Source organism: Hoplias malabaricus, chromosome 5 (genome assembly GCF_029633855.1).
Source record: "Hoplias malabaricus isolate fHopMal1 chromosome 5, fHopMal1.hap1, whole genome shotgun sequence".
Taxonomy (NCBI): domain Eukaryota; kingdom Metazoa; phylum Chordata; class Actinopteri; order Characiformes; family Erythrinidae; genus Hoplias; species Hoplias malabaricus.
Genome location: NC_089804.1, coordinates 16971496 through 16982724, shown reverse-complemented (window position 1 = coordinate 16982724; position 11229 = coordinate 16971496). Strand labels below are relative to the sequence as shown.

At 40.6% G+C, this 11229-nt stretch overlaps 1 protein-coding gene across 4 annotated transcripts in view; it reads right to left on the bottom strand.

Moving 5' to 3' along the window:
* Positions 1 to 77: 77 nt before the first annotated feature.
* Positions 78 to 11229, bottom strand: part of rbms2b (RNA binding motif, single stranded interacting protein 2b) — a 40947-nt gene continuing 29795 nt past the window's right edge. For 2 of the 4 annotated variants that reach the window (XM_066670899.1, XM_066670900.1), the window contains exons 5-15: positions 9339 to 9496; positions 9173 to 9252; positions 8949 to 9058; positions 8055 to 8117; positions 6913 to 6959; positions 6665 to 6758; positions 4359 to 4409; positions 4135 to 4245; positions 3672 to 3752; positions 3495 to 3579; positions 78 to 1458 (exon numbers count right to left, since the gene is read on the bottom strand). In XM_066670899.1, the coding sequence (XP_066526996.1) occupies positions 3502 to 3579; positions 3672 to 3752; positions 4135 to 4245; positions 4359 to 4409; positions 6665 to 6758; positions 6913 to 6959; positions 8055 to 8117; positions 8949 to 9058; positions 9173 to 9252; positions 9339 to 9496 (873 nt within the window). In that variant the 3' untranslated portion in view covers positions 78 to 1458; positions 3495 to 3501. The remainder of the gene's footprint in view (positions 1459 to 3494; positions 3580 to 3671; positions 3753 to 4134; positions 4246 to 4358; positions 4410 to 6664; positions 6759 to 6912; positions 6960 to 8054; positions 8118 to 8948; positions 9059 to 9172; positions 9253 to 9338; positions 9497 to 11229) is intronic. The other 2 variants (XM_066670901.1, XM_066670902.1) reach the window with 2 other exon arrangements.

Below are 11229 nucleotides of genomic sequence, written 5' to 3'. Positions count from 1 at the left end.
AAAAATGGACGGCAGACACTGAGGTACCAAAAGACGCTGAGTGCTGAGGAAGGCAAGTATTTGACATAAAAGCTGCTTTATTGAGAAAGAGACATTAGAAGCTTTTGAGATTTTAAGGGATGTTTGAGAACATTGCATTTATAATTTTTTTTTTTGTGAGAATGATTTTCTCAGAAAATCCTGACTGAGTGCAAAATGCAAACCAAGCTTTAACCAGACACAGCAAACTTCTTAGGAATGATCTAGGAGATGGGATAAACTCTGAGTGAATTAAAACTGATATTGCTAATAGGACTTGTATCCTAAAACATAGGCACTCATAAATCAGAGTAATCAACATGAACAATTGAGGCAGCTATGGACACGTTTCATATCATGGAAAGTTATTTTGGAATTGTACAACTTGACAAAGCCCTCAGGATCCTCATCACCAGCAGAGAATGGTGATGGTAAAAGAGTGGAAATAAGTTGATGGCTTTTAAATATCAGAAAGGTAGATGCAGAAGGCAATGATCCATTGGAACTGTTATTGGGGGAGGGGGATTTTTCCACCCACTTTAAATAAATAAAACTCTCAAAAGAGTAAGATCTGAGACAAAGCAGCATTTTAGGGACAGAGGCAGAACAGCAAGGGGCTAAAGGACAACTGATCTCAATCCTGCTGTTAATGAACTGAGATTCTGATTTTAATCACAGCTAGCAGCTACAAGTCAAGTCACACAGATACTGCTGTGGGTGGTGTGGTTGTTTCCAACATAAAATTTAGTTTACATTTTTTTTTTCATTATGTCTACTGTTCTACAGTTGCATTTTAGCAGTTTGTTCAGCATTTACTAAAACTTTTTATATTTGATAAAAAACGCAGCAAAAAACATTTTTTTTCTATGTACAAAAAAATCCTACCTCTACAACAGATTTAAAAAGCCATAGTTCCCAAAAAAAAGAAAAAATTAAAAACAAATTAAAAAGATAAAAACAATACTACAGTTCTAAAATGACATGGTGCTGAAACTTTCTTTTTGTTCTGTTCTGGCTGCCCCAGAACAGGCTACAAAATATTCTTTGTAAGTCTTATTTTGCGTGCAGAAAAATAATGCTTCTCAAGTGTGTGTGTGTGTGTGTGTGTGAGAGAGAGAGAGAGAGAGAGCATGTGAGCATTTGTTGCTTTGAGTTCTTGTAGTCCATAGCTTCCTTCATTTTTAAAATGTATTTATTTATTTATTTATTTATTTTTAACTGCTGCCAAAAAAGGGTAAGCTGTCCACTGCTTGGTTGTCCCACTCTTGAATGGGTCTCCAGCTCAATAAATGTCTTATTTCCTTTTATTGACAAAGGGACAGGATCCTTTGGTCCTCTTCGGCGATGCCTGCTGCTTTGATGTCCAGAGCAGAAAGAGGGGATGCTGCAGGCAGGTGTCCTGCACTAAAGCTCCTGTCCGCTGATTCCTGCAGGGATTAACTGAGAGGGAAAGAGCAATGACTACGCACTCTGCACAGGGAGGCAAATTTATTGCAGGTTTAAGCTTTTATAAATATTCAGTCAGTTACAGAATGGAAAACTATATAAAGCAAAGTCTGAAAACCTAAATTTACCCCAAATGTTGAAACTGTGGAGTAAACATTTCAACAGGTTCAGGGGGTGTGGAGCTGTTTTTCTCCTTTGTTTAATTTGTCTTAAATTATTGTTTCCATTGCTGCTTAAAATATGTTAAAAGTACAATCCTGGAGAGTGTGTGATGTTAGTCCAGTCAGGACCCTTTTACAAAATCAGCTGAGAGAAGTCCAAGTTCTAGAAATCATTCCCTTTCAGGTTTCCCTTTTAAGTCAGGGATTTATATAAAGAAACACATACTCAACTGAACGCCAGTCCGCGCTGTACAGACAGCTGGCTCAAATTAGACAACACAGGTCATAAAATTTCCACACTCATTGAAGGTCTGCAAGCTATTCATAACGTTTTGATGGAGAGGATCAGGTCTCTTTTTTGAAAAGGACTCATGCAGTGAAACTCCTGATTCTCAGTGGGGAGAGTGCTAGGAGAAAATAAACCCACATTCTATCACTGCCTTCCACAGTCTGATCCAGGTTAAGGTATAAGATGTATTATACAAGTGACAGACTACATAAGTGTTACCCGAGCTTTTCTCCAGGTTGTGATAAATGGAATCAGGCTGAAGCTTAATTCTCTGACTTGCTCTGCCCTAAACTGCCAGACGAATCTGGGTGGATCATATGTATAGTTCTCTCTTCTTCAGTAAATGTAATTGTCGAACAGGACCCTTATTAATTTCTCATTTTAAATACAATTATTTTTAAGGCCTTCTCAGTGGCTCTTTCTGGAACACAAGGTAATCTCAATGTTTTGCTGCTTGTGTGTTAGTCAATGCCTTAGAAGTCAGCTTTTAGACATGAAGGAACCCTTAACCGCATCACATTTCAGACACACTTCCAAGGAAGCATTACATCACCATGTGGCCAAGACACCAACAGCTGCCTGCCATTAGGTGGACAACTACATTCATCACTGAGAAGACGAATGTTGAGGAAAATGCCTAAAGTGTTGATGTTAGTACAATACCTTATTAGTCCTGTCACAATATTTACTTTATCAACATGTCGGGCAATATATAGACATTCCCTCAATAAATTTTCAGAGCTCAATTCTGCTCGTTGTATTCACTGGTGTGTTTGTTTACATAAGAATGAATTCAGTGTTTTTTTTTTTTTTTAATTCTTATTATTTTTAAAGTTTATATGGCTATTGTGATAGGTCTATACCATATACAGGAATATGTCAATTGTAAATACGTAAAAAAAAAAACATTGAGATATTCACTGCAGCTGTAGCTAATTTAAGCTGTAGTGAAGTGACAGAAAAATACAAGCTAATTGAACTTGCATTTAAACACTTGGCTGTGTCCACCACACCGCTACTTATGGGAAATCTGACACAGCTTAGGATACGTCTACATTCCCTTCAAAACACAGCCAAATGTGAGAACATCAGCAGGCAGCATTTCATACAAATACTCAATTTTGGGACGAATATCTACCTTCCTCCCTCAAAATGCTGCATCGGTACACAGCTTCAGACACAGCCAATGATTACCGTACTCCTATATACTCCTCACAGATTAACAACTTTGATTCTGGAGAAAGTAACTGCTCCCTGTGAGCTGCTGCAAATACTTTATTTGGAAAAATTCAACTTACCCAATAAAATAAGATGAGGGAGTTTGAAAGAAATGTCAATCTGAGTATTTAGGGTTAACCCAGCATGGTTTCACACAACACTGTTTTGTTAAATTCCTGCTTGTTAGCAACGTTTAGACTTAAAGTTTGGTCCAAAAATAAAGACTAAAAGGTTGGTGAAATTTTCTGTAAAATGAACTCAGGACTTGTCTGATTTAGATGATGACATTCAGGGCGTTAGGGTGTGTGCGGGCGGCTTAATGTAACACAATCTCCTTCTAAAACAGAAAGCAGTGAACCCACCTCCTGTTCACTTGCCGTGCTGGTAGGAGTACGCTGTATGCTCTGTGGGTGTCTCTATGGCAACCTGCTGCTGGACGGTGTTTTCCTGCAGTTTCATGAGGTGAATGTTACAATCAGTGAGGGATGAAAGTCAGTTTTAAAGCAGTCAACACGTTTTTGCTCATTATTTTGCCTCACCTCGACTGAGACGCTGGCAGGAGGCACTTGGGTGTACTGGGGTATATACGTCCCTTGCATAGCTGTGTTTGCAGGTATATACTGGACAAAGGACAGAGGCATTTACATTAGTAAGCAGAGCCTGGTCAGTTCTATGGTAATCATACCATTTAATCATGATCTTAATACACTAACATACAAGTGAAAAAATACACCATCTAAAGGGAACCCACAGCTGCTCTAACACCCTCTTATTCACTTGATGCCCAACTATATATTGTCTCCTTCTTCTGTCAAGTCTGGGATATGTGTGTGTGTGTGTGTGTGTGTTTGTTGTCTTTTGCGTTTATTGTATATTCTGTCATTTGACCATGTGTATCTAAACATTTGCATATCACAGTAAGGTGCTAACGCCTACACATTGTGTCGCATGGTCTCTGGTGTTGTGCGGTGTGTGTATTTGTGCCCCTGTGAGGACTCTCACTGTTCCAGTGCTGCTCAGGGACAGGTGGCTGAGCTGCTGGGTGAGAGGGCCCATCATAGCTGTGGGCTGGATGGACAGAGTGTGGTCCATGGTGGGCGTTAAGACTGTGCCCTGTGGATTAGACAGAGACAGAGCGAGAGAGAGGGGGAGAATGAGGCAGGTAGGAACCATACAGCAGGGGAGCTAATTTATATTCAGTGTGCTGTTACAATGGATGGACTTACCGTGGGCTGCATGAGGTATGACTGATGGTGCATCCAGGACGGATTGTGTACCTGCAGAACAGGAAAGAGCCTCGGTCAGCACAAAGCAGACTAATGGACACTTTGTGGCTTGTATACAGCAATCATTACTTGTGGCTAATGTAGATTTTTTATTATTTTTTTTTATTTATTTATTCATAATTGTTATTATTTTTTAAACAGTGTTCTTCTCTAAGTGAACACTAATTGTATTCAGTCCAATTCCAAATCCTGTTCTGCTCTTTAGTTGATTTTCTACGGTCCCACATTCCTGCAAAGAAGGGAGGGTGAGCGCTGGTATATGTTCCCCTAAGAAAGGTCATTTCACTGAAAGAGCAACACTCTTGTAGGAGAACACTAACTGCCTATTTTATAATCTTGACTAACAAGTCTGCATTGGCTGAGTGTTGGTGGGATGAGAGAATACTATCCTACCTGCCCAAAGAGAGTGTGGGGGATGCTAATAATGCAGTTTGGAATAAAAAAACAGCACAGTATGTTTATATGGTAAATACAGCCATTCTGTCAGACTGCAGTACAATACAGTAAGCACTGGAGCTAGAGTGTAGAAGCCATTTTAAGTGCCAGTAGAGTGTGGATCATGGATCATGCGGTGGGCCAAAGTGTACTGCACTGCAGTGTACGGGGATGACGTTCTAGAGACCCTTGTGTTTTAGAGGTGCACTAGCCCTTTCACCTGGAGATCTTAGCTTTGAATCCAGGTGTTGCTTTACACTAACCATACACTAGAAGTCTTTTAAAAGACTAAAGATTGACACGCACACACGTCTAAAGACGATGTCACAGGGCTTTTAGTTGCAAACTATGATTTGGAAAAAGAGAGGAACCTTGGAGTAATTAAAAGACAGCAACTAGATTCCACAGCAGGGGTTGGATCTCTGTGCCGAGTGACAGGCAGAATCACTTCACCCACCTCAATTAGCCATCGTCAATTTTATTAGTGACCGCCACTTCCACATTCTCACAGCCAACTCATGAAATACAGGTCAGGAGCCCCCTGCATCATGCATTGTCTGCGTGGGGCCCCCCTTTAGCAATATATTTGAAAGTCGTTAGCCGTGTTGATCTAAACTGGGGGTCCGAGCCACATTTAAATAATCAGCCACAAATGAACATAATTAAGTCTAAACATAAGCATTTTTCATACATTCAATGCAGTACTTTGTGATGCTTATTTGTTATTTATAACGTCTACGTCACAATTTGCATGAGCAAAGAGCAAAAACTAAAGACTTCTGATAATATTAAATACTGCTGATTTTATTGGAACATTAAGACGAGAAGAAGACTCCTGATCCACTCACACCAAATGATCGAGATGAGGGGAGCGAGCTACAACTCCAGCAACATTCACATGATTTTATTCTGACATTGGAAATTTGTGATGCTTGAAAAGTCATTTGGTGTAAGGCCGACGTTAGCTGTTTAAGGCTGAGGTTCTTAGAGAGCACAAATGTCCTTGTTCTCTGGGTGTGTGGGAGAGCCCGCTCTCTCCCCATCACTGCCCACACTCATAGGTAAGGGTGCCTACACACTTGACAACACAAAGACGGAGCGGTTGACGCACATTCATGCAGCACTTGTTCGTCTAGACGGCATGTACATGGCTGGAGCAGGGGCAGTTTGTAGCCCGAGACATATTACAACTGGAAGGAAATGTGGACCGTTCCTCCATTTTGTACTTGATCCGTCATCTGTCTGTTTCTATTGGTTCTATTGGTTAAATGGTTCCAACATTTTCGATGCTTCACAGAGCATCGTTAACTGCATTCAGGCATCTCTGTAGTCCGTCAGAGCCTCAACTGTATTTCCTAACTGAAATACAATTGAGGAATGCGTTTCTGACGCTATGTCATCCTCTAGTGTGTAGGCACCCTAGCACCGGTGTCTGCCATATATGATCTGCATTCTCAGACCACATGATAAACTGTTCAGTTCTGATGCGTAAACAGCTGTGTATAAAAACAAGTGGTGGGCTGGCCTTGTATCTCAGAGGAAGCATGTGTTTGCCTCTACCTTCCCAAGGCTGGTGGCTCTGTCTTTGACTGTGAGGAGACAACCAGTAATTTTGGAGTAATATGGGGGTACCCCAGTTTCCCCCGAGAAAGACAGTGGTGTTACCCCCTATGCTACACCAACTGCTGTGATCACACTGAGTGTAAAATATGTTTGGTTTGCTTCACACAGGCGTGTGTAGTGTATTAGTGTAAGTTCCCGGTGCCTGACTGGAGAGCCAGGGAAAACAGCTCACACTTGAGAGCTCTGACCTGGTACGTTGAGACTGGAGAATGCATGTACGGAGATATAGAGGTTTGTGTGATCATTCTGTTAGGAGCAATGCAGTAAGGTGGAGGGTAGAACCTGCAGGGGAGAGACACACAAACACACACATTCAGACTGGTTTTAAAGGAGCTTTTCCTGCCCTACCTTTACCATTGACAAATTATTCATGTCACAAGCGATGCAAAAATCAATATCAGTATTAAAATCTCTGGCTAATAAAGCAGCAGCTCACCCATTCTGTAGGGCAGGAGTGGGGTCATATGTTAGCGTCATTCCTCCCTGTAATGAGAAAAGTGAATGTGAGATTATGGCCAAAAGGACCTGAACATTTAAGTTACTCCTAGAGTCATTACTCATGCTTGGCGAGGGCTTTTCTACATTCCATGCTACATACTGCAAATGTTTTTCACCATAACTCATTGTCATTAGTTGCACATTTATAAATGTCTGAAGCCTAAAATCAAGGATGTAACCCATCGGAATGCCAATCTTTCTGAAATCTGACCGGCTGAGCCGCTTTTGAAGCTTTTGCAAAGTACTTCATATATGTGCACATCAATTACATTTAAAATGGACATTAAAAAATGTTATTTGTGCGAACTGTGGAAGATACATGTTAAGTGTGTTTAAGTCCTCTGCCCATTCTGATACTGCCATGCATCATACTTTCTCCAGGGAGAACAGGGACAAAACAATTGTCTCGTACCAATGTAGTTAATCATTGTAATTATGCTGTCAATCTCTCCAGAATTAAGTACATCAGTGCTACTATTTTTTTTGCTGCCTCCTTTGTATTTAGTAGGGCTCAAGCAGAACCAGCTGCCCACTGAAATCTCACAGGTACAATTAAAGAACATTCAACTTGACAGATATACCTGCCTGTAAAAAGTAGGGGCTGCTGTTAACACGTTCAATCAGTCGCATTGGGCAAACAACTGTAGATTTAGTTATTTAACTGTTAATAATTAATAATGTTATAATCATAATAATTAATAATGTTTAATAATTTCCCAAAGTCATTTCAATGTCTGAAAATGGCATAATGAAATCTTATTGTGTAGCATTCTCCGGTAATAGCTTCATCCTGATGGGGCTGGACTCCAGTGGGTCTGGAGCCTACCTGGAATTGATGGGTGCAAGGCAGGAACAAACCCTGGACAGAACACCAGTCCATCACAAGGCATCACTCGCACCTATGGGTGATTTTGCACGACCAATTCACCTACCAGTACGTGTTTCTGGACTGTGGGAGGAAAGACAAGCAAGGTGAAATCAGTAGTCTCTGTGTTTAGAGTAACTTGCTCCATGGCGTCTGAACGATATCCCAAAACAAAGTTCAGAAAGGGTCAGAGTAAAAATTAAAAATGGTCTCACAGTGGTACTGCTATGGTGCACATCTAGAAGCAACCAATAGAGAGCAGCATGGGGAGTGAGAGTCTGTGTGTGAGATTGGGAAACAGAGAGGAAAATATAAATGAAGGTAAAACCTTGACTGCATATATTATAAATCAGTATACACAGGTTACTGTGGCCTGGCCTCCATTTTACATATAAAGGCCTTTGTTTGATGTAAATAGATGTCACATATGTGAACGAAAAGCTGAATTTCTGACCTCAACCTCTGTGGTTGCAGTTGTTCCCAAAGTGAGGGGCTATTTTAGGGAGGTGAGGCAAGGCAAATGAGCTACGCACGTTTGAGCACTGCTAGCAAAAGATGGACAAGTTTGTGAGAGCTAAACGTGTAGCAGATGATGAGTTCCAAAGGGAAAACAAGAAAATATGAGGAGGCATATCTCAAAGCAAGCTTATACCAGTCACTGAAGAGATGTGGGGATTAAATGTGTCATTTTTGCACATAATTTGTTTTTTGTGCAGGGAAGCAATTATGTTTAACAATGACTATTAAACACAATCACTACATTCTTGTTTTTTTTTCTGTAAGTAGTTGCAGATTTGTATGAACGTATAAATAAATTCCAGTGGAGGTTGGAAGTAAAAAATATGTGTCAATATGGGGGGTGGGCGTGTGAAAGGGTGTGTGAAAATATTCTCATCTGGAGGTCATTATGCTGCAAAATTTGAGCACTGGTCGGACCTGATCTGAGAACTTTTCAATCAATCTGTCCTTTTTTTCAGTGTGAGATCTTCCAGACACATTCCTACTACTCCTACTAGTGAGCATGAATGATCAGACCCAGAATATGGTCCAAATCTTTCTCAAGATCTCGTTTAAAAAAAAAAACAAAAAAACAAAGCATATCAGCTCACCGTCTCTCCATCTCGTGTCCACGGCCGACCGTTCTGTAGATATTTCCCTGGATTCTGCCGTTTCTTCTGCCCCCCATCGGCGAATTTGCACAGCAGCGGTTCTGTAGGCACTGGGCAGAAACCCAGGGATTATTTTACAACAGGATCTTTCTCTAGATTTCAGGGAAATAGGAGGCACAAGCTTTCAGACAAAGAATGAATGATAAACTCAAAGAGCTGAGTACCTGCCACTCCAGGTGGAGTCTTGATGTATTTGCCATTGAAGTGCTGAATGATAGCCTCACATTTTTCTGTTGATTCCATTCTATTAGAATTGATATAGATTGTCAGATAATGTTTGTGTGCAATAAATGTTTGTATTTGAGAGGACGTGTGTGTTTGTGTGTGTACCTGGCGAAGCCCACTCCTCTGCTGGCACCGTTGGCGTCTCGGAGGATGCGTGTGGAGATGACCTGACTGAAGGGCTTCAGCATGCTCTCCAGCTCCTGCTCATCCATCGACAGCGGCAGGTTAGAGATATACAGGTTGGTGGGGTCTTGCTCCTGTTGCTGAGAAAAGAATGAGACAGAGATGAGAGGGCCTCACTTTAATGCAGTTTGGGTCATGTGTCTGGACATATTAGAACCTGTCCCTGAGGGAGAGCAATGGACAAATGAAACAATTTGAGTGTGAATTTAATTTAATACAGCATTCAATCATGCAATTAAAAAAAAACGATTTATACAGTAGAATGCACTGATAGCAACCAACCTATAAACATTTAACCGATGTAAATACAAAGTTAACATACTTTACTAACTATAAAATCTAAATTACAGAATTAGAAACCTTAATGTGGTTTGACAGTTTGAAAATGCTATGTTTTGTAGCAATAGAGACACAGAGAGAGATTTAGATGCTGTCATGTTCTGCCCCTGCCCTTTGTCCATGAGTCACTGTGTTTATTCTGTCTTTGGGCTTCTCCTGTGTTTTCATCCTGCTTCTTGTGTTCTGTCAGAGGTCCCCTGTCTTCTCTGCCTCCTTATCCGTCTTTTTGTACAACCTGGGATGTGGCAATATGCCCTGTAACTGTTTCACCTTGTCTGTTCGTAAAAATTATTTTGCAGTTTTTAGGTGTTTTTGTAAAATTAGTTTTTTTTCCATTCACTTTTTCTTTTCTCAAAAACTTCACTTGGTGGAAACCCACTATTATTAATGCCAGAGTGTTCTTGTCCTCACGTCATATTGTTGTTTGCTCCGTGTTGTCCCATGATTCATTATTTGTTTTGTAAACTTTTTGATGTACATTTTGTCAATTATAAACTATTTTTGCACTTGCATCCTACCTCCTCACCTCACACTATGACAGATACCTCTGAATGTACCAGTACTGGGCAATGAAATGCAATTCAGCTTTTACTACAAAGTGCAAAGTACGTAAGTAGTGCCTATTTTCAACTGACTAGATAAGAGCAATAAGAATAATGAGTTAATGGGTTTATACACATTAAATGTAATATACTGCGTACAACTATTGAATATAAAAAAGCTAGTGCTCCCAAGTGGTGATTCTCTCTAAGTATGGCTCTATCATAGAGAGAAGACATATTCCATCCCTGGTGATGCCCCAGCTATTCAAGGCCATAGCCTTGCTCGTTCTAGGCGGGTAGAATAGCCCTCCATTTCCCTCCATCACTGAGAGTGATGTTAGCCTGTGCATGCGTCCATTAGCTAACATGAGAGTTGGGCGGCTGGTGTCGTTGATCAATATGATTCATGCTGAAGGCTTTAGTGTTGAGTGTCAGACAAAGTAATGACAAACACTGTCACGTCAGTCAGCTTACAAAGGAATCCGGTAAATCTTTTCACTTTTGTTTTCTGTCGGCTGTTGTCACATCAAACTGCTCAGGACATGGAAAATATTTCAATTCTCCTGCGGTCCAGTTATAGATTGATGTCACATGAGAAGGACAAATTGTTTCTAGAAGGAAGGGTTGAAAGAAAATCAAATTCTGTGTTCTGCTGCAGATCTCTCCGGAGTAATCTTATCCCCTCACTGCAAATATGGTCCATTGGCTAAAGCAGGATTTGTGTCTGAAGTTGGCTACTTTTGTTTTGGACTGGAGATCTGAGGCTAATGTAGCCAACAAAATAAATAATTAAATAATAGAAGCAAATGGATGCAGTTCACCTTTGTGTGTCTATACACACTTGCTGTCACACACACACACTCACATTCACTCTGATAGACATTTTTAAGTAGCCAATCCACCTACCAACGTGTGTTTTTGGACCGTGGGAG